General features: G+C 39.5%; 8 protein-coding genes, 2 long non-coding RNA genes and 3 pseudogenes across 12 annotated transcripts; 5 read left to right on the top strand and 8 right to left on the bottom strand.

The window, feature by feature from the left end:
• Positions 1-206: 206 nt before the first annotated feature.
• On the bottom strand, positions 207-1,267 carry LOC130700839 (uncharacterized protein C16orf52 homolog A-like; annotated as a pseudogene).
• Positions 1,268-1,474: 207 nt separating this feature from the next.
• On the top strand, positions 1,475-3,463 carry LOC130700842 (polycomb protein SUZ12-like). 2 transcript variants are annotated; one of them, XR_009003893.2, is made up of 6 exons: positions 1,475-1,788; positions 1,991-2,037; positions 2,102-2,285; positions 2,351-2,442; positions 2,504-2,617; positions 2,685-3,463. XR_009003893.2 is itself a non-coding variant. In XM_057522827.2 (5 exons), exons 2-5 carry the CDS (start codon positions 2,132-2,134, stop codon positions 2,766-2,768), a joined length of 444 nt encoding a protein of 147 aa, XP_057378810.1. In that variant the 5' UTR covers positions 1,883-2,037; positions 2,102-2,131; the 3' UTR covers positions 2,769-3,463. The 2 variants fall into 2 exon arrangements, 1 of the variants encoding a protein (XP_057378810.1); XM_057522827.2 differs by lacking the exon at positions 1,475-1,788 and having other exon boundaries at positions 1,883-2,037.
• Positions 2,293-3,161, bottom strand: LOC132088274 (uncharacterized). Its single transcript, XR_009421698.1, has 2 exons — positions 3,105-3,161; positions 2,293-2,867 (listed from the first exon to the last, which is right to left on the bottom strand). It is a non-coding gene; the product is annotated as an uncharacterized LOC132088274 (long non-coding RNA).
• On the bottom strand, positions 3,380-4,436 carry LOC130700838 (uncharacterized protein C16orf52 homolog A-like). The gene is given in 4 exon segments (XM_057522824.2): positions 3,380-3,727; positions 3,797-3,998; positions 4,000-4,010; positions 4,121-4,436. Coding segments are annotated over 4 exon segments (504 nt in total). The 5' UTR covers positions 4,224-4,436; the 3' UTR covers positions 3,380-3,539.
• Positions 4,437-4,722: 286 nt separating this feature from the next.
• Positions 4,723-6,191, top strand: LOC130700819 (polycomb protein SUZ12-like). 2 transcript variants are annotated; one of them, XM_057522807.2, is made up of 6 exons: positions 4,723-4,963; positions 5,166-5,212; positions 5,277-5,460; positions 5,526-5,617; positions 5,679-5,792; positions 5,860-6,191. In XM_057522807.2, exons 3-6 carry the CDS (start codon positions 5,307-5,309, stop codon positions 5,941-5,943), a joined length of 444 nt encoding a protein of 147 aa, XP_057378790.1. In that variant the 5' UTR covers positions 4,723-4,963; positions 5,166-5,212; positions 5,277-5,306; the 3' UTR covers positions 5,944-6,191. The 2 variants fall into 2 exon arrangements, with proteins under 2 accessions (XP_057378790.1, XP_059352782.1); XM_059496799.1 differs by having other exon boundaries at positions 4,723-5,212.
• On the bottom strand, positions 5,468-6,600 carry LOC132088273 (uncharacterized). Its single transcript, XR_009421697.1, has 2 exons — positions 6,428-6,600; positions 5,468-6,042 (listed from the first exon to the last, which is right to left on the bottom strand). It is a non-coding gene; the product is annotated as an uncharacterized LOC132088273 (long non-coding RNA).
• Positions 6,601-9,968: 3,368 nt separating this feature from the next.
• Positions 9,969-10,848, bottom strand: LOC130700802 (discoidin domain-containing receptor 2-like). Its single transcript, XM_057522789.1, has 3 exons — positions 10,672-10,848; positions 10,417-10,544; positions 9,969-10,377 (listed from the first exon to the last, which is right to left on the bottom strand). Exons 1-3 carry the CDS (start codon positions 10,826-10,828, stop codon positions 9,973-9,975), a joined length of 690 nt encoding a protein of 229 aa, XP_057378772.1. The 5' UTR covers positions 10,829-10,848; the 3' UTR covers positions 9,969-9,972.
• A 2,102-nt stretch (positions 10,849-12,950) lies between these two features.
• LOC130700806 (uncharacterized protein C16orf52 homolog A-like) lies at positions 12,951-14,013 on the bottom strand. The gene is given in 4 exon segments (XM_057522792.2): positions 12,951-13,298; positions 13,368-13,569; positions 13,571-13,581; positions 13,692-14,013. Coding segments are annotated over 4 exon segments (504 nt in total). The 5' UTR covers positions 13,795-14,013; the 3' UTR covers positions 12,951-13,110.
• A 202-nt stretch (positions 14,014-14,215) lies between these two features.
• On the top strand, positions 14,216-16,209 carry LOC130700808 (polycomb protein SUZ12-like). Its single transcript, XM_057522794.2, has 6 exons — positions 14,216-14,534; positions 14,737-14,783; positions 14,848-15,031; positions 15,097-15,188; positions 15,250-15,363; positions 15,431-16,209. Exons 3-6 carry the CDS (start codon positions 14,878-14,880, stop codon positions 15,512-15,514), a joined length of 444 nt encoding a protein of 147 aa, XP_057378777.1. The 5' UTR covers positions 14,216-14,534; positions 14,737-14,783; positions 14,848-14,877; the 3' UTR covers positions 15,515-16,209.
• On the bottom strand, positions 16,126-17,151 carry LOC130700807 (uncharacterized protein C16orf52 homolog A-like). The gene is given in 4 exon segments (XM_057522793.2): positions 16,126-16,473; positions 16,543-16,744; positions 16,746-16,756; positions 16,867-17,151. Coding segments are annotated over 4 exon segments (504 nt in total). The 5' UTR covers positions 16,970-17,151; the 3' UTR covers positions 16,126-16,285.
• On the top strand, positions 17,054-18,973 carry LOC130700858 (putative phospholipase B-like 2; annotated as a pseudogene).
• A 370-nt stretch (positions 18,974-19,343) lies between these two features.
• On the top strand, positions 19,344-21,919 carry LOC130700859 (group 3 secretory phospholipase A2-like; annotated as a pseudogene).
• Positions 21,920-21,951: 32 nt separating this feature from the next.
• Positions 21,952-24,174, bottom strand: LOC130700860 (uncharacterized; the record flags this gene model as incomplete). Its single annotated transcript, XM_057522842.2, has 5 exons — positions 23,331-24,174; positions 22,819-23,062; positions 22,558-22,756; positions 22,235-22,484; positions 21,952-22,168 (listed from the first exon to the last, which is right to left on the bottom strand). Coding segments are annotated over exons 1-5 (948 nt in total), but the record flags the coding sequence as incomplete, so codon positions are not given.
• Positions 24,175-26,012: the final 1,838 nt, after the last annotated feature.

Raw genomic sequence — 26,012 nt, forward strand, 5'->3', positions numbered from 1 at the left:
CGGCCGTGTTATAAGTATTAAACTAAGGTAAGAAACGGTTTAATGTCTACCAGATTATCGAACGCCAGCAGAAACTTGTAGGGGTTTCCTTGGTCCTTAATTAAGAAAAAACAAATTAAAATTGAAGCTTCTCCCCTAGGTTTCACGTTATTAACGGTTGTCTTTTTTAAGAAAATGTGTGTCATCTCCAAGAAGAAAAAAGGAAATACAAAAAAAAATAAAATTTGTAATGAGATCCATTAGTCAAACATACCACCCCGAAGATGACGCAAATACAATGTGTTGTGCGATGGGTTTTACAATAGAGTTTTACAATAGTTTAGGTTCATCGCTCTCAGGAAGAATCAGACAAGACTTCAGGAGTTTTTAAAAATGAGGCAAACAGACCTTACCAGCAAACAATTCAGAAATGACAGTGATCCACAATGCTAGAACAAAAAAAATGTATGAAAGTCCAACTTGAAAACTATTTGGTAATTGGTATGGCTCTCCTCCAATTTCAGACATGGAAAATCCCAGAGGAAAGATGACAGCAGCTAGGCAGAATAAAACCACTGCATAGGCACAAAAATAAATAGATAAATAAAATAGTTGAAACAAAATTGAACAAGAATTTCTTTTACTTGCTGCAAATCCCACCCATCTTGCATAGGGTACAACATTGTAATCCCAATGACTTGAGATCAGAAGAACAACGGTTGTAGTTATGCAAACACAGCCGATGAAGATACAAACAAGTGCCATCATCCACTCAGGAGTGAGATCAGAGAGAAGCATACTTTTGGCCGATTATATAGAGTGGTGCAAGTCCACATTAATCCCAAAAGAAGTTTCTCCTGTTGGTATATCCATCATCCATTGCATATATTAACAATAAAGAGCTTCTGAAGTTAGCCATCATACAGAACATGAAATTGTTTTAATATTAATAATGGTATGCTCATACCTCCTACGTCTGTTACAATCCAAAATGGTAGGGCAAGTGCAACAATGGCAAATATATCGGCTGTAAGAAATAATGCCCCGGAAATCAATGTTAACTTTTCCATTTCTTGCCGTAACAACAAGGTTATATTTTTTACTATCCAGCCAAATGTGAAACCTTATTGACTCTGGGCAAAATTTGAACGGCAATGTCCAAACTTGACCAAATGTCAAACTTTCTCTAAAACAACAAAATGTATAACAGCAAGAGCAAAGCAGAGTGCAGACGAAAAAAATATTGCCTTTGGCAGCCGAGCCTCCTCAGGTTTTGGGGGAGTGGGAACTCGTAGTCGGTAGTCGCCGCTCGGTTCTCGCATTCGCCCACGCTAATTTCTAATCAATAAAAAAATACTGTAGATTATTATACTGCACCTTCAGAGCAAAACATTTGATTTTCAATATATCAACTGTAATCTCTGAAACCCAAAAATCAACTGTTATTTTTTTACGGTTTCAAAAACTTTGAAAATAAAAGAAATTTGGCAACCCGTTGTGATATGTAGTACAATTATATTCGCGGCTGATTGTTGTTTGGGGTCCTCCGATAAAAAAAAAATTAATGGTTTTTTTTTTAACTGTCATCTTGTGTTTTAGTTTTAGTCGATTTTATCTCGACAAACTCAGCCTGTATGTGAAGGAAGTTTGTGGTTCTATAATAACAAACGTCATGGGGCCTAAAAAAAGGAAAGAGACACAGATCACTCGTCGTCATCCAAAGGAGGCACCACCACTAATAACGGTCGGGTTGCTGATTCCGTTCAAGCACTCAAGCAGATCATGAACTCTTTCTTCAAGCTTTTGAAAGTACGCGGCTAACTTATCTAAAGTGAAATTACATTTTTTGAAACTGATTTAGGCTTGGTCTAAACTGCAACAGGTGTTTCGATCATTAAAAAATATCCATAAGAATGTGCAATCATGCAATTTTTTTGTGCTATCATCTAATTCCCTTTTTATTCTTGTTTCTGTTTGGTTTTCCTGTATTACTCACACATACTGTTTTTAGAACCCACTCAGATCTATAGGTATCTTCGCACACCTCACTTTCTTTCGGTAGTATTTATTAAATGTTAAATAAAGTTAAAATTGAATTGGAATAAATTTTTTTCTCCAATAGCCCATTTTCCTTCATCGTACTCTGAGCTACATGAATGGAAGGTGCACCAGAAACCATCAAAACAGGAAAACTTGCAAACTGGTGAATTTGCTAGACAACAAAATTCAAAAGAATTCTCAGAATGATGTAAATACTCGGTCTAAATTTATGACATTGACTTTTCTTGGATTCTATGATCCAAAAGGTAAAAGCTCTGTGGTTACTTTTATTCATTGTAAAAAAATTTATGAATCGTTACATATGCCACAGTAAATGGCTGTCGGGAACCGGTGAAAGTCGAAACCCTTCTATTACAAATTGGACATAAAAAAAGAAAAGACGTCTCCTCGCCAATTATGCAGGTGAGTCATATTGCTTTTTGAATGTGAGCAAAATATATGGACAATGCATTTTTATTTACAGATAAGTGTTGGCACAACGGAAGTTTGTATAAATCCCAGTGAAGAGTCTCCCCCTCCCAAAGCTCCAACGGTCTCCATCTCAACCGAGGATCTTAGTTTTCGCAATGGCCAACAGGTAGGAAAATCTTGTTTTGGAAAATTACTAAAGCGTAACAACATCCCATTCAATCAAATGACTGCAGGGCAATTCATACGTATTGCTATTGCGAGTTTCTGCGCCAGTAATATCCGAAATCCCATTAATTTGGTTGAAGTTTATTTATTAATCCACGACTACCCCTACGAAGTACTGGCGATGTTTTCCTGGACAGTGTTCAGGACAGGTCAAGCCAGGTGAGCAGGCACTTGTAGGGGTTTCCTTGGTCCTTAATTAAGAAAAAACAAATCTTCATGTTATTGAAAACGAGGATGGAAACAAGTCTGATGTTGACTACCACTTATCAGTAGATTAACCGAATCCTCCCAGAAATGGAATCAAATGATATTCTGTCCAGATATACGAGTTACACTATCATATTCTTTGTTTATATAATCAAACATAGAATTTTCTATTTCACAAACTTTAACGTGTTACTTATTCGACTGTGATGAGCGTTTCTTACCAGTATTGCTCCCACGGTCATCGTGTAAAGTTGGACCATACGTTTCAGATAAAAACACCATGGCTTCAACGGCCGTGTTATAAGTATTAAACTAAGGTAAGAAACGGTTTAATGTCTACCAGATTATCGAACGCCAGCAGAAACTTGTAGGGGTTTCCTTGGTCCTTAATTAAGAAAAAACAAATTAAAATTGAAGCTTCTCCCCTAGGTTTCACGTTATTAACGGTTGTCTTTTTTAAGAAAATGTGTGTCATCTCCAAGAAGAAAAAAGGAAATACAAAAAAAAATAAAATTTGTAATGAGATCCATTAGTCAAACATACCACCCCGAAGATGACGCAAATACAATGTGTTGTGCGATGGGTTTTACAATAGAGTTTTACAATAGTTTAGGTTCATCGCTCTCAGGAAGAATCAGACAAGACTTCAGGAGTTTTTAAAAATGAGGCAAACAGACCTTACCAGCAAACAATTCAGAAATGACAGTGATCCACAATGCTAGAACAAAAAAAATGTATGAAAGTCCAACTTGAAAACTATTTGGTAATTGGTATGGCTCTCCTCCAATTTCAGACATGGAAAATCCCAGAGGAAAGATGACAGCAGCTAGGCAGAATAAAACCACTGCATAGGCACAAAAATAAATAGATAAATAAAATAGTTGAAACAAAATTGAACAAGAATTTCTTTTACTTGCTGCAAATCCCACCCATCTTGCATAGGGTACAACATTGTAATCCCAATGACTTGAGATCAGAAGAACAACGGTTGTAGTTATGCAAACACAGCCGATGAAGATACAAACAAGTGCCATCATCCATTCTGGTGGAAGATCAGGGGAGAAACATACTTTTGGACGATTGTATAAAGTAGTGCAGGTCCACATTAAACCCAAAAGAAGTTTCTCCTGTTGGTATATCCATCATCCATTGCATATATTAACAATAAAGAGCTTCTGAAGTTAGCCATCATACAGAACATGAAATTGTTTTAATATTAATAATGGTATGCTCATACCTCCTACGTCTGTTACAATCCAAAATGGTAGGGCAAGTGCAACAATGGCAAATATATCGGCTGTAAGAAATAATGCCCCGGAAATCAATGTTAACTTTTCCATTTCTTGCCGTAACAACAAGGTTATATTTTTTACTATCCAGCCAAATGTGAAACCTTATTGACTCTGGGCAAAATTTGAACGGCAATGTCCAAACTTGACCAAATGTCAAACTTTCTCTAAAACAACAAAATGTATAACAGCAAGAGCAAAGCAGAGTGCAGACGAAAAAAATATTGCCTTTGGCAGCCGAGCCTCCTCAGGTTTTGGGGGAGTGGGAACTCGTAGTCGGTAGTCGCCGCTCGGTTCTCGCATTCGCCCACGCTAATTTCTAATCAATAAAAAAATACTGTAGATTATTATACTGCACCTTCAGAGCAAAACATTTGATTTTCAATATATCAACTGTAATCTCTGAAACCCAAAAATCAACTGTTATTTTTTTACGGTTTCAAAAACTTTGAAAATAAAAGAAATTTGGCAACCCGTTGTGATATGTAGTACAATTATATTCGCGGCTGATTGTTGTTTGGGGTCCTCCGATAAAAAAAAAAATTAATGGTTTTTTTTTTAACTGTCATCTTGTGTTTTAGTTTTAGTCGATTTTATCTCGACAAACTCAGCCTGTATGTGAAGGAAGTTTGTGGTTCTATAATAACAAACGTCATGGGGCCTAAAAAAAGGAAAGAGACACAGATCACTCGTCGTCATCCAAAGGAGGCACCACCACTAATAACGGTCGGGTTGCTGATTCCGTTCAAGCACTCAAGCAGATCATGAACTCTTTCTTCAAGCTTTTGAAAGTACGCGGCTAACTTATCTAAAGTGAAATTACATTTTTTAAAACTGATTTAGGCTTGGTCTAAACTGCAACAGGTGTTTCGATCATTAAAAAATATCCATAAGAATGTGCAATCATGCAATTTTTTTGTGCTATCATCTAATTCCCTTTTTATTCTTGTTTCTGTTTGGTTTTCCTGTATTACTCACACATACTGTTTTTAGAACCCACTCAGATCTATAGGTATCTTCGCACACCTCACTTTCTTTCGGTAGTATTTATTAAATGTTAAATAAAGTTAAAATTGAATTGGAATAAATTTTTTTCTCCAATAGCCCATTTTCCTTCATCGTACTCTGAGCTACATGAATGGAAGGTGCACCAGAAACCATCAAAACAGGAAAACTTGCAAACTGGTGAATTTGCTAGACAACAAAATTCAAAAGAATTCTCAGAATGATGTAAATACTCGGTCTAAATTTATGACATTGACTTTTCTTGGATTCTATGATCCAAAAGGTAAAAGCTCTGTGGTTACTTTTATTCATTGTAAAAAAATTTATGAATCGTTACATATGCCACAGTAAATGGCTGTCGGGAACCGGTGAAAGTCGAAACCCTTCTATTACAAATTGGACATAAAAAAAGAAAAGACGTCTCCTCGCCAATTATGCAGGTGAGTCATATTGCTTTTTGAATGTGAGCAAAATATATGGACAATGCATTTTTATTTACAGATAAGTGTTGGCACAACGGAAGTTTGTATAAATCCCAGTGAAGAGTCTCCCCCTCCCAAAGCTCCAACGGTCTCCATCTCAACCGAGGATCTTAGTTTTCGCAATGGCCAACAGGTAGGAAAATCTTGTTTTGGAAAATTACTAAAGCGTAACAACATCCCATTCAATCAAATGACTGCAGGGCAATTCATACGTATTGCTATTGCGAGTTTCTGCGCCAGTAATATCCGAAATCCCATTAATTTGGTTGAAGTTTATTTATTAATCCACGACTACCCCTACGAAGTACTGGCGATGTTTTCCTGGACAGTGTTCAGGACAGGTCAAGCCAGGTGAGCAGGCACTTGTAGGGGTTTCCTTGGTCCTTAATTAAGAAAAAACAAATCTTCATGTTATTGAAAACGAGGATGGAAACAAGTCTGATGTTGACTACCACTTATCAGTAGATTAACCGAATCCTCCCAGAAATGGAATCAAATGATATTCTGTCCAGATATACGAGTTACACTATCATATTCTTTGTTCATATAATCAAACATAGAATTTTCTATTTCACAAACTTTAACGTGTTACTTATTCGACTGTGATGAGCGTTTCTTACCAGTATTGCTCCCACGGTCATCGTGTAAAGTTGGACCATACGTTTCAGATAAAAACACCATGGCTTCAACGGCCGTGTTATAAGTATTAAACTAAGGTAAGAAACGGTTTAATGTCTACCAGATTATCGAACGCCAGCAGAAACTTACCGTGATTGAAAAAGAATTACAGGAGAGGAAGGAATAAAATGGCCCTGCTGCGGCGACCAACTGCTGAATATTCAAACAGGTGAGCCAATTGAGCATCTCATCGGCCAATGTCAACAAAGGTGGGGACCCCCAAGACGGCGTCTAAAGGTGCGTCTACACTAGAAGTTTTTACGGAAAAGTTACGGTCATACAGGCATAAAGGCATACTACACGATTTTGGCCGACCCGCGCGGTTTTTTTTTTTTTAAGGACAAACCGGTGCGGTTCGGTTTGCCGTTTTTTTCAAACAGATTGCACCGCGGTTTGACGGTTTGTACCCGCAGTTTGTACCCGCGGTGTAAACTGCGGTTCACACCGCGGTTTTACATGGTTTGCAACGCGGTTTTACGGTTTGCACCGCCGATTCACGGTTTGCATTGAACAAAAAATCAGTAACAGATTTTGTCGCTAGATGGCGGGAAGATCGACCAATTTTCGATGGCGATGCCTTCAAGTGTGATCGGAAATTTGATTCATAACAAGTTGCTGACCGCCATTACGCTTACAACAATTAGTGATAATTGCTTGATTTGGAATTTCAGCAAAATTTCAAAGAAAAATATTTAATGGCGGTTCAAACCGGTTTTGCCCAGTTGCAAACCGAAAACCGAACCGCAGTCAAAAATGGCCAAACCGAACCGACGGTTTGACGATTTTTAAATGAAAAACCGCGGTTTGCACCGATCAAAGACGATCGGGGCCGAGCCCTACATACAGGCAAAAAGGCATACGGTTACGGAAAATCGCCAACATGGTCTCACTACATATGTACTAAGTAGTACATAGTTGCAGATGCACTTTTTCTTATGGGCTAAACGCGCAGGGCGTTAGTCAATTGTTTTTTGGTATTCTGTCTGCTTGTAATTTTTCCACGCGGAGGGCTCGATAAAACGTAGTTTTCCACGCGGAAGGCATGATAAAACGTAATTTTCCACGCGGAATGTGGAAAAGACCCTTAAATTTGTAAATTAAATGAGAACCGACGAAATAAATTTGTTTAACTTATCTTAGTTAATTTCTGCGATTTTCTATCTAAGACGGATATTAAAATTCCCTAGCCACAAACAAAATTTAAATATTTAATTATAATTAAAATTTTTTACACCTACTTACAATTTGAACTTGGCACGGTAAAAAAATGGCCGCCATAATGGTTTGTCAAAAACCACTTTTTCAAACGTAATTTTGGGGGTTAAATGTAGCATCTTAAAAGCAATCGTTTATAACAACTTGTTCCTGGAATCACCAGCAACAAAAATATTATAATGATTTCATATTTTGACGAAGATTAAGCATGAAACGATCAATGCAAAGTTTCGTCTTTTTGACACACCCCCTCCCCTTTCTAAAATCATAAAAGCCTTTAATAATTATTTATGAGGAAAATAAACAGTTAAAATTGACAAATTTTACATCAATCGATAGGTCTTTTCAACAGCTATCTATTTCTATGAAATTTATGTAAAATTTTTAGAAAAGGAAAAAATTAAAGCGTAATATCTATTTTTTTGTTTTTATCAGTTGCGTCCATTACAACCTTAGATTGAAAAACTACAAAAACACATTTTGCCTTTAAGATTTTTTCTATTTGAAAATGTTGATTACAATTACTTAAAATGGATAGCCCTTACCAAGGGCTATCGATTTATATTATATTTATATTATTTATGTATTAAATCAGCGAATATCGTAATTAATTTTGCTGACAAATAATTAAAAAATTATTTCTCTTATATTCGTTTATTTCAATTACAATAACTATTGTACATATATGTAATAGTAATATATATATTATAATTGTATGTATGTATAAATATATAAATATAATCGTACGTATGTATAAATATATATATATAATTGTAATATACTGTATATATGTGTATTTATTACATTCTAGTATTTCTATACATTATCATGGTATTGTAAATATAAATTTATATAAATCGAATTAATATTATTCGCTTCGAAAAAATTAAGATACGTGCTACACGCATTTTTGTTTACCTGGTTTAACTTTAACGGTTTAACCATTAAAGCAACCAAATCAAAGCCCTGGGGGCGACAACACACACTTTACCCATAAAGAAAACTGTAGGCGCGATTATGTACTAAGTAGTACATATTGCCTCGCGACCAGCCTGAAAATCGCTAGTGTAGATTGCACGGAATAAGCTTTCCGTATGTCTGTATCGATTCAGTATGTCTGTATGACCGTAACTTTTCCGTAAAAACTTCTAGTGTAGACGCACCTTAACTTGCCACCCGCTAGACCTGCACACCCAGAAATCAGTTATTGTTCCAAATGGGATCAACTTGTCTGAAAATGAACTCACGCATTTCCACACGTGTCGATTTTTTTCTAATGGGTGAAATAACTCTGGCCCCTAACTCAATTTTGGCCTTCATCTTTCCACATTCCTGAATGTCATCACTGACAATGGTTCTGCATGGAAGATTTACGTGGTGGGGGCACATAAATTGCTTGAGATGGTTTTTTCATGTTATTGTTTGGAGACTCCCTTGCTGTTCAAGCCAAGGGAGCTACAAAATGCAGCAATTAAGTTTGTTTTTGTTTCAATCAACTAAAAAAACAAAGTTCATTATCCTAAATTCCAAAGCGACACGTCATTTAAAAAAATTTCCTTAAAATAAGCCTTTTAGTTAGCATTAGTTTGGTAGCCAGCCAACGAAGAAAGTTCGGCCACTGTACGTTCTCCTATTGTGAAGGGTAAAGTGTCAAGGTTATTAGCTGAATCCTAGTCCCAAGAAATATTAATTACAATTGCTATTCGTTTTTTGGGGGTGCGTAAACTTAATATCGTTACATTGAGCAGTATTCGGCAAACAAAAGTGTGCCGAATAATGTAAAAAATTAATGAAGTTGAAGCTGACACATTGTTAATTCTTTTTCGTAAAGAAATAATGGTCATCGTCCAACTTGTGTATAAATTGATATATAAAAGTCACATGTTTGTATTAGAATTCGCTGTGAAACTCGATCCCCATTAGGCCATGTAAAAAAGAAATGTCGTATGACGGCTGTAAATAACGAGAGACTGGCAACAAAGAAAAAGACGGCTAGTGTGTCTTTTGCCCTGTGTTGGTTTGATGGGAATAAGAACGCAGGAAACCTAATAGCGGATGTCACCGTCACGAATAGCGGGCATTCCGCTCTTTGACACACGGGCTCGCGTGTGCGTATCGAAACATCAAAGATATTTTTGAAGCATTACGAGGGTGTTTTTTTTTCAAACTTAAACAAGGGAGAGCGGTTGCTTTTTGTCTCAACTCACGAACTTGGTGCGCACGTGTTTTTAAACAAGCCCCGTCTTATCCCAAATGAAAACGTCGTGGAAAATTTGATGAAACTGTTTGGGAGTTACGTGAAATGCTTTTCCTCTTAATGATGACACTCATAAATAATAAAACGATTATTTAAAGTGACATTCAATGGAAAAATGTCGTGAAAAAAAAGGCTGTAAAATCATTAGATCGGATAATAAAGACTACGCCTTAAAAAAAAAGATTTGATCGTGTTCGTTACCGTTGACTTGATCCTGCGAGCCGGCGTTGATGCCGACTTCGTGACCACTTGGCGGGAGTGGCAAATTGGAGACGGGCGGAATGGGTGCGGCGGCTGGTGGAGTGACGGGACTGCCATCCACTTCGGTCTTGTAATTTCTGGCGGCCACTTCGGAGCGGAAAGAGACCTCGCTGATGAGAATCCAGCGAGCCGGAGCAGCCGGGAAAGACAAACGCAGTTTGACGCAGCGTCCGACTCGGTGGTGAAGCTTAACGCTGATGTTCCGTGAATTCTCGAAAATTCGGTCCTCTGGCGGACGGAAGATAATCGGCTCGCCCGGGTAGATTTGTCCGCCAACGCTGAAATGCACTTGCATTTCGGAGAAGATCTAAAACATCGCAAATTCATTCAAAGAACACGACCCTACCTGGACATCTTTGGTGAACTGGTTATTGGCGAAGATGCTCAGCGAAGTGAAATCGCGCACCGTATCGAACTCGAAAACGATATCGACGGGCTGGCCGTTGCGCGAGTCGTTACGCCACCCGACCCAGCCTTCAAACGGTCGATCATAAAACGAACAAAGAAGAAAGAAGGAAAGCGAGGAGAGAGAAAAAAAAGGCCATGAAAACGATGACGCAATGTCGGGACAAGAAAACTGATACTTGGCATAAATCTTTACCTCGATCTTGGTCGTAATAACTGGCTTTGAAATTGTCGGGACCGAGTTTGCCGTCTGTCAACTGGCCGAGTCCCTGGCACAGGAAAGAGCCGCAGATGCCGTCGTAAGAGGCATCGTAGAATTGCCAACCGGCTCCTCGTTGATCTCCCTGCGTCATCTGATAGCTGGCAATGCCTTCAGACCTTCAAAGGAGAAAGAAAAACCCACAACAGATCGAACATTACACATCGTGAATGGACGGTCGGCTAGCAGCAACATTTGCTTCACGAGTTTATGATATGACGTAGTTAAATAAGACACACACAAAAATGTTTTTTTAGTGCAAAATGAATGCGTCTCTTGCGAGACGACAGGGTCTTATTACGTACCACGGGCAGCCGTAAATTTCCACTCGCATGCAGACAGTTCGACGGTGATGGCTGTACGGGAAGAAGCGAAGCTTGCGGGCGATCAACACCGGATCCAGTTCGCGTTTCTCGGCCACGTACGAGTTCGTATTTCCTGCGATTACCTGAAAAGGGAATATTTTAAAATTAAAAACGAACGAAAAAAAAAAGATGCTAGACAAAAATGGGGTCATATCATTTGGCATTCATTGACACTATCAGTTTTTAGAGTTTCGCCAGTTTTCAAAATACACTTAAAAATTACATCACGTTCCTGGTCACAGAGGAAAGTGGCAAAACTCACTTCACCTATGGTCGTATACGCATAACGACTCACATAACGATTTAAAACTTTTCACCGAAAGGCAACTCTATCACCCAACCGCGATAAAAACCTAGCCTCGTAATCGACCGTTGCCGAGCTCCACCCGTAAAAACGGCACATCAATAAAACATCCTCAAATAGCTGACAGAACGAACTGATTTGTTTCACAAACCACCATTTTTCTTATTTCTCTAAAATATGCAAGCGTGAAAAGCGCCATATTTTCTTCTGAAAAGTACCATTCACGTTAGCAAAAAGAAAAAAACTAATCTGATTGCATACACGAAATGCTACACCGCGTCAAGACGCGTCCCCCAAGATCTTTCCTATTCAAAATCAAAGCTTGGTGATGAGAACTTGTATGAGATGGCGAAATTTAGACGCTGCGTCGGAGTTGACCTATAGTCATCCAGTCTACATGGGCTTGTAAGAGAATGAATGAATTTTATAAAGAAACATCTTGTAAAGTAAGAAAGTTGTCTTAAATATGAAATAGCGTAGAGATTGTACATGCAACAATCACCTGTAATGATGGCGTGAAAAAATTATCATCATATTTTCGTAAAATGAATCAATCCGATGTGGAACACATTGTTCATTTGTTATATTCGAAATTTTCGACGGTTCTCATCGGCTATGGGCATCCAACACACACTATCAATTGACGATCGAGCTGCCATAGCCATTTAGGCAATGGCATATGCACTAAACGGAGGGAGAATTCAGATGTTTAGTTACGTTTATTATTAATGTTCGTTGATTGCTGTTGTATGTTGTAATTTTTAATTAGAAGTAAAAAATGAGCTTTGTTCATTCAAAAACTGTGTCTAGGAAAATGTGAAATTTTACAAACCAATTCTTTGATGATTTGCTTTTGTCGTAGATTATCCTGTACTGGTTTCAACAACAGAGTTTGCGGTCAAACTTCTTATTAATTTGGTTGAAGTTTATTTATTTATCCACGACTACCCCTACGAAATACTTGCGATGTTTTCCTGGACAGTGCTCAGGTCAGGTCAAGCCAGGGGAGCAAGCACTTGTAGGGGTTTCCTTGGTCCTTAATTAAGAAAAACAAATCTTCATGTTATTGAAAACGAGGATGGAAACAAGTCTGATGTTGACTACCACTTATCAGTAGATTAACCGAATCCTCCCAGAAATGGAATCAAATGATATTCTGTCCAGATATACGAGTTACACTATTATATTCTTTGTTTATATAATCAAACATAGAATTTTCTATTTCACAAACTTTAACGTGTTACTTATTCGACTGTGATGAGCGTTTCTTACCAGTATTGCTCCCACGGTCATCGTGTAAAGTTGGACCATACGTTTCAGATAAAAACACCATGGCTTCAACGGCCGTGTTATAAGTATTAAACTAAGGTAAGAAACGGTTTAATGTCTACCAGATTATCGAACGCCAGCAGAAACTTGTAGGGGTTTCCTTGGTCCTTAATTAAGAAAAAACAAATTAAAATTGAAGCTTCTCCCCTAGGTTTCACGTTATTAACGGTTGTCTTTTTTAAGAAAATGTGTGTCATCTCCAAGAAGAAAAAAGGAAATACAAAAAAAAATAAAATTTGTAATGAGATCCATTAGTCAAACATACCACCCCGAAGATGACGCAAATACAATGTGTTGTGCGATGGGTTTTACAATAGAGTTTTACAATAGTTTAGGTTCATCGCTCTCAGGAAGAATCAGACAAGACTTCAGGAGTTTTTAAAAATGAGGCAAACAGACCTTACCAGCAAACAATTCAGAAATGACAGTGATCCACAATGCTAGAACAAAAAAAATGTATGAAAGTCCAACTTGAAAACTATTTGGTAATTGGTATGGCTCTCCTCCAATTTCAGACATGGAAAATCCCAGAGGAAAGATGACAGCAGCTAGGCAGAATAAAACCACTGCATAGGCACAAAAATAAATAGATAAATAAAATAGTTGAAACAAAATTGAACAAGAATTTCTTTTACTTGCTGCAAATCCCACCCATCTTGCATAGGGTACAACATTGTAATCCCAATGACTTGAGATCAGAAGAACAACGGTTGTAGTTATGCAAACACAGCCGATGAAGATACAAACAAGTGCCATCATCCATTCTGGTGGAAGATCAGGGGAGAAACATACTTTTGGCCGATTATATAGAGTGGTGCAAGTCCACATTAATCCCAAAAGAAGTTTCTCCTGTTGGTATATCCATCATCCATTGCATATATTAACAATAAAGAGCTTCTGAAGTTAGCCATCATACAGAACATGAAATTGTTTTAATATTAATAATGGTATGCTCATACCTCCTACGTCTGTTACAATCCAAAATGGTAGGGCAAGTGCAACAATGGCAAATATATCGGCTGTAAGAAATAATGCCCCGGAAATCAATGTTAACTTTTCCATTTCTTGCCGTAACAACAAGGTTATATTTTTTACTATCCAGCCAAATGTGAAACCTTATTGACTCTGGGCAAAATTTGAACGGCAATGTCCAAACTTGACCAAATGTCAAACTTTCTCTAAAACAACAAAATGTATAACAGCAAGAGCAAAGCAGAGTGCAGACGAAAAAAATATTGCCTTTGGCAGCCGAGCCTCCTCAGGTTTTGGGGGAGTGGGAACTCGTAGTCGGTAGTCGCCGCTCGGTTCTCGCATTCGCCCACGCTAATTTCTAATCAATAAAAAAATACTGTAGATTATTATACTGCACCTTCAGAGCAAAACATTTGATTTTCAATATATCAACTGTAATCTCTGAAACCCAAAAATCAACTGTTATTTTTTTACGGTTTCAAAAACTTTGAAAATAAAAGAAATTTGGCAACCCGTTGTGATATGTAGTACAATTATATTCGCGGCTGATTGTTGTTTGGGGTCCTCCGATAAAAAAAAAATTAATGGTTTTTTTTTTAACTGTCATCTTGTGTTTTAGTTTTAGTCGATTTTATCTCGACAAACTCAGCCTGTATGTGAAGGAAGTTTGTGGTTCTATAATAACAAACGTCATGGGGCCTAAAAAAAAGGAAAGAGACACAGATCACTCGTCGTCATCCAAAGGAGGCACCACCACTAATAACGGTCGGGTTGCTGATTCCGTTCAAGCACTCAAGCAGATCATGAACTCTTTCTTCAAGCTTTTGAAAGTACGCGGCTAACTTATCTAAAGTGAAATTACATTTTTTAAAACTGATTTAGGCTTGGTCTAAACTGCAACAGGTGTTTCGATCATTAAAAAATATCCATAAGAATGTGCAATCATGCAATTTTTTTGTGCTATCATCTAATTCCCTTTTTATTCTTGTTTCTGTTTGGTTTTCCTGTATTACTCACACATACTGTTTTTAGAACCCACTCAGATCTATAGGTATCTTCGCACACCTCACTTTCTTTCGGTAGTATTTATTAAATGTTAAATAAAGTTAAAATTGAATTGGAATAAATTTTTAACTCCAATAGCCCATTTTCCTTCATCGTACTCTGAGCTACATGAATGGAAGGTGCACCAGAAACCATCAAAACAGGAAAACTTGCAAACTGGTGAATTTGCTAGACAACAAAATTCAAAAGAATTCTCAGAATGATGTAAATACTCGGTCTAAATTTATGACATTGACTTTTCTTGGATTCTATGATCCAAAAGGTAAAAGCTCTGTGGTTACTTTTATTCATTGTAAAAAAATTTATGAATCGTTACATATGCCACAGTAAATGGCTGTCGGGAACCGGTGAAAGTCGAAACCCTTCTATTACAAATTGGACATAAAAAAAGAAAAGACGTCTCCTCGCCAATTATGCAGGTGAGTCATATTGCTTTTTGAATGTGAGCAAAATATATGGACAATGCATTTTTATTTACAGATAAGTGTTGGCACAACGGAAGTTTGTATAAATCCCAGTGAAGAGTCTCCCCCTCCCAAAGCTCCAACGGTCTCCATCTCAACCGAGGATCTTAGTTTTCGCAATGGCCAACAGGTAGGAAAATCTTGTTTTGGAAAATTACTAAAGCGTAATAACATCCCATTCAATCAAATGACTGCAGGGCAATTCATACGTATTGCTATTGCGAGTTTCTGCGCCAGTAATATCCGAAATCCCATTAATTTGGTTGAAGTTTATTTATTAATCCACGACTACCCCTACGAAGTACTGGCGATGTTTTCCTGGACAGTGTTCAGGACAGGTCAAGCCAGGTGAGCAAGCACTTGTAGGGGTTTCCTTGGTCCTTAATTAAGAAAAAACAAATCTTCATGTTATTGAAAACGAGGATGGAAACAAGTCTGATGTTGACTACCACTTATCAGTAGATTAACCGAATCCTCCCAGAAATGGAATCAAATGATATTCTGTCCAGATATACGAGTTACACTATCATATTCTTTGTTCATATAATCAAACATAGAATTTTCTATTTCACAAACTTTAACGTGTTACTTATTCGACTGTGATGAGCGTTTCTTACCAGTATTGCTCCCACGGTCATCGTGTAAAGTTGGACCATACGTTTCAGATAAAAACACCATGGCTTCAACGGCCGTGTTATAAGTATTAAACTAAGGTAAGAAACGGTTTAATGTCTACCAGATTATCGAACGCCAGCAGAAACTTGTAGGGGTTTCCTTGGTCCTTAATTAAGAAAAAACAAATTAAAATTGAAGCTTCTCCCCTAGGTTTCACGTTATTAACGGTTGTCTTTTTTAAGAAAATGTGTGTCATCTCCAAGAAGAAAAAAGGAAATACAAAAAAAAATAAAATTTGTAATGAGATCCATTAGTCAAACATACCACCCCGAAGATGACGCAAATACAATGTGTTGTGCGATGGGTTTTACAATAGAGTTTTACAATAGTTTAGGTTCATCGCTCTCAGGAAGAATCAGACAAGACTTCAGGAGTTTTTAAAAATGAGGCAAACAGACCTTACCAGCAAACAATTCAGAAATGACAGTGATCCACAATGCTAGAACAAAAAAAATGTATGAAAGTCCAACTTGAAAACTATTTGGTAATTGGTATGGCTCTCCTCCAATTTCAGACATGGAAAATCCCAGAGGAAAGATGACAGCAGCTAGGCAGAATAAAACCACTGCATAGGCACAAAAATAAATAGATAAATAAAATAGTTGAAACAAAATTGAACAAGAATTTCTTTTACTTGCTGCAAATCCCACCCATCTTGCATAGGGTACAACATTGTAATCCCAATGACTTGAGATCAGAAGAACAACGGTTGTAGTTATGCAAACACAGCCGATGAAGATACAAACAAGTGCCATCATCCATTCTGGTGGAAGATCAGGGGAGAAACATACTTTTGGCCGATTATATAGAGTGGTGCAAGTCCACATTAATCCCAAAAGAAGTTTCTCCTGTTGGTATATCCATCATCCATTGCATATATTAACAATAAAGAGCTTCTGAAGTTAGCCATCATACAGAACATGAAATTGTTTTAATATTAATAATGGTATGCTCATACCTCCTACGTCTGTTACAATCCAAAATGGTAGGGCAAGTGCAACAATGGCAAATATATCGGCTGTAAGAAATAATGCCCCGGAAATCAATGTTAACTTTTCCATTTCTTGCCGTAACAACAAGGTTATATTTTTTACTATCCAGCCAAATGTGAAACCTTATTGACTCTGGGCAAAATTTGAACGGCAATGTCCAAACTTGACCAAATGTCAAACTTTCTCTAAAACAACAAAATGTATAACAGCAAGAGCAAAGCAGAGTGCAGACGAAAAAAATATTATATGGGGCAAATTTTGAGGTCTGGACCAATGGGAACTTTCCAGATACTATGCAGTCTAAGGCAGCTGGCTTCCTAGAAGGCTATCTTACCCATGAGCTTATCTATTTCTCGCACTTGAATACCCTTCAAGATTATTGTCAGGGGCGAGATGGCTACTGTAGCAAGCTCCGTACTTTTCTGACTACAAATACAAAATGGGTTAACAAGATGTACAAAAAACTGAGAAACACAAGTCCATTCTGGCATCAGGTATTAGTCACCCACAGCCTATTTAGTTATCTTATTTTGTAAATAATTGTTTTAAATTTCACGCCATTCTGAATTGTGTAAAATGCAATTCTTTAGGTTGGTTTGTTCTACGAGCAAATGGAAGGAATGGCAACTGGTTGGGAAAAAGCCGCAGTTAATGCTGGCCATTCAATGGGAAGCTATGGATTTCTGTAAGTTAACATTAATATAGCAAATGTTTTAATATTTTTCATGCATAAATCTCTTCTATCTTCGTTCAAAGTTGGTTCAATATCTTTGGAGATATGGAAGAGTTTGAACAAATGTTTGTTCCTCGACAAGTGAACAAGGACTGGCGACTAAATATAGTTGGTCGACGTCATATGGTTGCGTCGTGCTCCGCCTTAATGAAAGTGCTTCCCGAAACATCAGACATCTACACTTCCCACGTTACATGGAACGGTTACGAATCATTGATCAGAATTTTGAAGAAATACAGCCTGGAAGTACATCAAACGGCCGACGAAAACTCAGCACTTATTCCAGGCCATCCATGTCGTTTTCTTCTTACCCGGCCTGTTATACTCAGGAGACGATTTCACCGTCATTTCTTCTGGCCTCGTTTCCATGGAAACTACCATTGGAAATAACAGTAAACGTTTTCATGATTATGCATATTGCATAGAGATAAATGATTATTTTTTTCATACTTCCAGACGAAGAGCTATTCAAGTACATCAAACCCACCGGACAAGTTCTTGAAGGAGTTCGGTCCATGGTCGCAAATCGCCTCGCTTCAACCGGTATTAGAGCCTTTTAACTTAAAGTAAGGTAGTGCCTTGACGTTTTCTTTATTGGTAATCAGGCAAAGAATGGACAGATGTTTTTGGACGCCATAATAGCGGCACTTACAATAATCAATGGATGATTGTCGATTATAAACTCTTCAAGCCTGGCAAACCTCTTCGCGATGGTCTCTTTTGGGTTCTCGAACAGTTGCCTACTCTAATTGAATCTCGTGATATGACTGACGTGTTGAGATCTAAATCATTTTAGCCATCGAATAACAGCCCATATTTTCCCACCATCTTTAATCTTTCTGGCACACCAGCACTCGTGGAAAAGTACGGTGACCCGCTTTCTCGCTGCGACAAATGCGATCCGAAATATTCTGGAGAAAACGCCATCTCGGCTCGTAACGATCTGAATCCTGCTAACGGCACTTATCCTTTCCATGCGTTGAGTCACCGTTCTCACGGTGCTACCGACTGCAAGGTTACCTCACATCAACTCATGTCTTCGTTGGACTTTATTGCGGTTGGCGGACCGACCTACGACTCTCTACCGGCGTTTAGATCGAGCGCATCTGATTTTAGTAACTTGTCCCAGGTTTGCCATCCTGATCTTTGGAAATTTCAACCAGTTCAGACGAAGTGGACTTTCTAAAACATTGTATCTCGAACTTCAAACGTGAACCACGATGTCTTATTTCTGAGATATTCATTGTTTTTCCCCCTTTATCCTTGCGTTCTGGACTTTAAAACATTTTTGTTGTGATCCGCGATTTGCCTGTTTGACGAATTCTATTTACGGAAAGTGTTTCCACGTGGCCGTAGAGTTCCACCAATCAAAATTAAACACGAGTCACTTGAGCAGCGGAAAGACCTTTATTTTTTTCTTTTGACAAAAGGAAAGAAATTGATGCCATATGTGGAATTAGTTGATCTTCCGCTGTTTGTGCCCAATGAACTTTGCGCATCTGTTCTAATGCTCGTTATTACTAGCGTAACGCTAGAGGGGCATGTAAGCAGATGCGTCTCCGTTATGGTCTAATCGGGATTTCCTAGACCGGAGAACTATGAGGGCTCTTGAGATTGTGATCACGCGGATGGCACGGACGCTACCGAATGTTCTAGTCGACAGCGAAAGAAATCCGAGATGGTTTCACACTGTAATCTCTTTCTGACAAAATGATGCGTCCTTTTCACTTGGCCGGCTCAATTGCCATCCTCTTTACTATTATTGAGCGCATTAATGAATACCATACGCCGCGAGCGAGTACAAGAATAAAAAAGAGTAAGGCCGATAACAAGGCCGAACAGATAATTAAAGGCCGCCATATAGAATTTCGTATTTTCGGCCGAAAAAGGCATAGTGAAGGGAGAGAAAGGGAAGGAATGCTAAGTGAAGGCACATATCCAATTTTTTTCTTCTATTCTTTTCATCCGCTGGCGGTGTAATTGGAGAGGGAAGGGGAGGTCGTACGATTTGACGTCACGGAATACAGAGTTGTTAGAAGTGCTGGATTGGACGAAACCAGAGGCCGGTTCGGTAGCCTGAAGGGTAGACCCGTGTATTCGAGTGAAGGATCCGTCAGGGGGAAATCTGTCTGAATATGGTGCCATTTGACGTCAGCAAATCTGACGACTCCTATTGGAGCTTCCATCTGCTGTGGATTGCTCCGTTTACCTGGTCATCACCTGCGGAGATCCCTCCTTTTCCATTTGAGATCATTATTTTCATCATAGTGGTGGAACGGCTTGAGCCATTGAAGCGGCAGTCTCGTCTGGCGCTTTCAACTCGAACATTCTATCTGCTCCGTCCAAACCGAAACTCAAAAATCATGGCTAAGATTGTGCGCATTTGGCTATTATTTTTTTCGCTCTTTGTACGACGATCGGGTTGGAAGCTGCCACATTGAGCGAAACCGGAGTGGATCCGGTGATGCCCAATTTTTACGCTTTTGACGTGCTCGAAGATGGTGAGGTGGAGCGCCGGTTTTCATTCAATGGAAACGCGCTTAAGGAAACGGCCGCGGTCTTCACGCTCAACGGGACCAAGTAAATAATCTTTCGTTTTATATTCCTTTAACATTACATTATACTAATGATGGCTCACTTGTTGTCAAACAGAGAAGGAGCTGTGCTCCGCCAAATGACTGACGGACGTCATTTGATTCAGCTGATATACGACGCTGACCTGTCATTGCAAGATTGCGAATACATCACAGATATGGAGACGGCCATTGCCTTCCAAGAGAAATTGACTGACGAATATCGAAAGTTATCATCCATCGGTCACAACACTTCCATTCGCATTATTGAAAAACGGTCTGACTTGCCGAAGATTTTGCACGATCAGTTGTTTACCGTCGAATGAAAGCGGAATGCCGCCAGCTTCACTCACGTATGCGCAAGGCTGCCCGTCAATCTGAGGATCAGTCATCTGTCAGGTACGAGAGTAGATTAGTTAACCCATCCGTCCTTGCTTCCAGCATTTCTTGGAAATCATAAACCAGATTCATCTACCTGAGTTCTACTCAAATCTACTTCTTGTATATTGTCTTACATTGTAAATTTTAACTCTGTGGTTTATCTTACTAACTGGGTTTCTTGTTTTTCCCCTCTGGTGGATCACTACCTTTCGTTTTACAAATTTCAGCCTTTTTTCCTTCCTTTTTTCATTGCTTTTGGACTTGGAAATGTACAAAGAGGGTTAGCATAAGATTTCAAGATTTTATGGAGGGACGGGGAGAAGGGCATTATTTTGGAATATCATTGGTTTTGGAGTCAACACCTTGCGTTATTACCAACGGAGCAGGAGGAAACGCGATATCATGATGATGCCTGGAACGATTTGGTGCGGTTCCGGGCATCGTGCCACCCAGTACAAGGATTTGGGAGCTGAACAGGCACTGGACCGTTGCTGCCGTCGACACGACCACTGTCCGGAAACCATCGGGAGTACCAAACCAGAATACGACATCACCAACAACCGACCAATCACGATATCTGCGTGCGACTGCGATGAGAGATGAAGTACGAACTGCACGAGTTGCAGTACTTGGGATTGTATAGTCTAATTTTAGACCATTATTTTAGCTTACCAATATCAATTGGTAAGTTTGGTTTGGGAAACTATTAGCGAGGTGTACAAAAGTCTTCTCGAAAATGTTAAAGAAAACAAAAGGCATGCACGTCTTTCCACCACTAAACACAATTTAGTCTCAGCTTTTTCTTTAAAAACAAAAACCCACTTTCATAGCCCGTTTTCCAGATGTCAGATGTCTTTAATCTGAGACTTGTTTCGGCTTCTCTCATTCGTTGCTGTCCCTTAGTCTTTTTGTTTTCGTTTTTCTCGGGGAATTCTATTCTTGATTAACACACACACATTTCAAGTTGTCTTGCGTCTTCCGGCTATTCGAAACCTTCTTTACAACAACCATCTCATCATAACAGCAAAAAAACAAAAGATCCCTACACAATGGAGTTGAATCAGCAAAATGCGAACCTCGAACCTCCTTTTGCGTATTTGTAGGAGAAGGCGTGAAGCAGATGATCTCTACATAGTTCCCCACACGAAATGGTGCGGTAAAGGTAATCGGGCCGATGGACCACCTAACCTGGGCGGCTATGCAGCAGCGGACAGGTGCTGCCGCCAGCACGACATGCAGTGCCCCCAACACATCACGGCCTGGTCCGAAAAATTCGGTCTGTACAACAGCCGACCTTATACAGCTATGCATTGCACTTGAGACGACAGGTAAATTCCCCCCCCCCCCCCCCCCCCCCCTGCCTTCAGTTGTTTTGGAGGTCGAAAGGATGCGTTAAGTTCCGTTATAGAGATAGTTAAAGAAAGCGAAATTAGAAAGAGGTTCGCCAAGGACGTAGGTGATATCGGAGAGACCAGAGCCTTTCCCGTAAATTCAAGATCGTAACGTGGTAGGATGAAATAACTACGGATGTATCCATCAACGATCCAATCACCTTTATTCCACAGGGTGATCCCACTGTCCCTAAAGAATAACAAAAATCAAATCTCGGTCACATGATTTTCAATGCCAATACACACGGTGATATACCTTAAGATGTTGTCAATCAATGAATTGAACTGATAAATGGATGGCCTGATCTGAACCAAGTTGCTCATGTGATTGTAAAAGATTCTGGATATAAAAGGATTGTCGATGGCGGTGTACTGCTTTACCCAAATAACTTTGTTATGTTTAGCGACACGTTCCAGAATTGGCATGAGATCAGTCAATCCTGTCTTAAACTTTGAATATTGAGACTTGTCTTCTTGCAGGTGCATGATGTGATGTAAGGACATACCTAGCAGGAAAAGTCAATATAAAAGAAAATTATTTCCATGCGAACAACAATATTAGCAATGATATATAATTACCGATAACTATTACTTTGACAACATCGTCTTTGGACGTCCATTGCGAAAAAATCTCGTTCGTCCTGTTTGAAAATCCCGGTTCCCAATGAAAAGAAGCGCGGAAATTTAATATGCGGCTCGTTACATTCGCGTCCGTGTGAATTTTTCCGCGTTTCGAACCGATCGGTAGATCGTATTCGAGGTCGTAGTCCGGCAGGAACTAAAATACGTAAGGTATGACAGTACAAATAATTAGTAATTGCCACATTTAACAAAATTTACCTTAAGGAAGTTGTAGAAATGTTGACGTATTGTGGAGTCACCAACGAAAATAAAGTGCACAAGATATGGCATAGACTGTTCCTCAATATTTCTTTGGCTAGCGTTCGGTACAAAAAGTCTATCGATGCATTTGACAGTGTCCCCAATTTCAAACGATTTTGCGTGGCAGGGTGGATTGAGGTAATTTTTCTTGTCGAGGAAGCCATTATTGCACGGCGGTAGTGTGTCATCTAAAAACGATCGACTATAACCCATTGTGGATTATACCATCAAGAAAAATTAAGTTAATTAAAGAACAAGATAAGATAATGCACTAGTAAAAACATTTTCTGATCTCGTTGGAAGACAAAGAGAAAAAGCCAAAGCGACGAAGAGACACATGAAATTAGATCGGCAATTAAGCCCCCTGTAAGGTAAGTCTGAAAAGACGCTTCTCAATTCATCGACGTCCCGACGGAAGAAATTTTATACAATAAAACACAGTCAATAGTATGATAAAGAGTTTATGGTACTAGAATATCTGCAGATTTGCTTGATTCATGGCAGGCATGGTGTTTGGGTCGTCTTATCGCCATCGAGCCACATCGTTGAGAAGTTGGCACAAAAGAAAATCACACTGAGCGTGAGTGAAAATGCCAGTGGGAGTAACAACACACTTCCCATTACACCTTGTTTAAATTTCCTGTTCACGATTCTCACTCTGGCCAACTGAAACTTGGACACCAATATTCAATAGTGATTACTGAGACGGAAACTGACACTCGCTATGAACGACTGTCACAGTTTTTCACAAACGTTTCAAATGAGATTTCAATGCACGAATTAGAAAAAGCCAATGACGTAGCTCAACTTTGAATATATTTCACTCTGCCTGCAGTCTCCGTATATCTGAAGTGGAGTGGCAATGTCAGCAAAGAAAACCAAAAATGCGAATAATTTAGTATATAACCTTGTAGAGTAGCTACCAGCGCAAGTTCCTCCTGGCGTTTGGCAAATTATAGCTTATAGCCAAGAACACGCAAGTTCTTGAGGAAGGCTATAGCTTGCTTCCAGCCATCAGCATCAACCAAGGCTGTCCATCAAAGAAACACTTATCGTCAATGCCTTCCATAGTATCGGCTAATGTTATAATGCCAATAAAACTTAAACACTGGTTTCATGCGTAACGAAGGAAATGCTAAGCCGAACAACACGGAGAAATGAGAAATCGTGTTGAAAGGGTTAAAAGGCCCAAATGTTCCAGTTGCGCACGGGATGACGCAGTTTAAAATACTACGCTGAGGTTGCTTCTGAAGTGTGCACCATCACATTGAAAATCAAAATTTTTTTTATCAGGTAACACTTAAAAAAAACACAGGTCGAATCGCTGCAAAACTTTTGTTATATAATGCGCAATAGAAACTCGTAAGATAAACTAAAATAAGCAAAAGGGGGCGAAAACTAAAATGCCGCCAGAGGGCGTTCAACAAGAATGAAATTGATTCCGCGCAAGCTATTGCGTTAGAATGCCGCCGGAGGACGTTCAACAAGAATTAAATTGATTCCGCGCAAACTATATTATGCTATCCAACAGGTCGTCATCGTTAACATTATTTCACGATGAATATCATATATTATGCAAACTAAATATTATTTTTGAACTAATTAGTATTTTGAACAAGATGCGAAATTTATTGAAGTTTGCGTAAACGCAGAATTAAACCTGATTATGGTTGAGTGAAATTTTGAAAACTAAATAAAATCATACCAAATTTCAAACAGTCGCCCGGCGATTCTTGCTCGTTTCCTGATAAGCAAGTGGAAAACGGGAAAAAATTTAAAGTTTTTTCTACCATAGCCAAAAGTAAGAAAAATCTCAAAATGGAAAAATTCGCTGTATGGATAGCGCAGATTATCGGCGTCGAACTAAAGGACGAGGTTAGTCTCGAAAATCCTCATATCGACACGCCAGAAATGGCACTTGACTTTGATTCCCGCCTTCAATCTACAGGACAACCCTTGCACGTTACACCCACGGCAATACCAGTCCGTCCCGAAAGTCACGAGAGCAAGTATTTTATTATCGACATGCCCGATAATGTGGAACCGGAAGCCAAATCGTTCTCATACGCCCGTTATGATTCCCGGCTTAAATCTGCACGACCAGTACCAGCCTATGGTAAGACCCTCTACGTTCCAGCAATGGAACCACCAGTCCGTCCCGAAAGTCAGGGGACCAGGCCCTGCATTATCAACATGCCAGATGAGGTGGAACCGGAAGCCAAATCGTCCTCGTCTGTCTGTTACGACCCAATGCCGCAAGGCGGCGGTAACTCAGGCATCGACGCTTACTGGAACCGGCCACAACCATCCAATTATCTACCTACACTGTCTAATAGTCCACCTGTTTCGTACGTGGCACCCCCACCACAAGCTCGTCACGAAACTAAGGTAAACACAGACGTGATCATCGACATGTCCGATGTGGAGGTACCTGCTTCTGGTGTCCGCTACGACCTTATGCCGCAAGGATTCTGTAATTCTGGCATTGAGGCTTATCGGAACCGGCCGCCCCCGGTTAACTTTATCCCCCCCCCACCCTATTGGCCGCCCGTTTCGTACGTACCTCCCCCACGAAAAACATCTCCGTCTTTTGTACCTGAGCAACCTTGCTGGCCGCCCGTCTCGCACGCGCTACCTCAGCCGCAAGAGCCTGTAGCTGAAGCTCGTGTCTACGATTATGCACCACGGACAACGTGGCAAGAGGTATTCGTAGCGAAAGAGGTTGGCGATCTTATAGATCTGACGTCCGAAGTCTCGACACATGAACCTACCGGCCATTGGGCTCGTGACGTTTCCTATTACGATGAACAACCGGCCAATCAGCGCCAGGCTTTGGAACCTCATCGACCTCAAAATGTGGCTGAACATGGTTGCCCAGCAAACGATGAGATCCCACTCTCGAAACTTGTTTGGCATGGTCGCAGGTCTTCACTGACGAACGAGCGAAGGACTGCCCAAGGGCTTAACATACCATATATGGGGGGTTCCTATACTGGAACGCAAACGTCCCCACCACCGGGTATTGAGGCCACTCCTTCTGTCGAACAGGGATATGTGCCTTTTAATTCTGAATATCGGGATGTTCCATTCAGGGTAACTCAACAACCTCCAGGAGTTACCAATAACCCGGTATTCAATATGGTTGGCCCCGT

The sequence above is a fragment of the Daphnia carinata genome, chromosome 9 (assembly GCF_022539665.2).
Source record: "Daphnia carinata strain CSIRO-1 chromosome 9, CSIRO_AGI_Dcar_HiC_V3, whole genome shotgun sequence".
NCBI lineage: Eukaryota > Metazoa > Arthropoda > Branchiopoda > Diplostraca > Daphniidae > Daphnia > Daphnia carinata.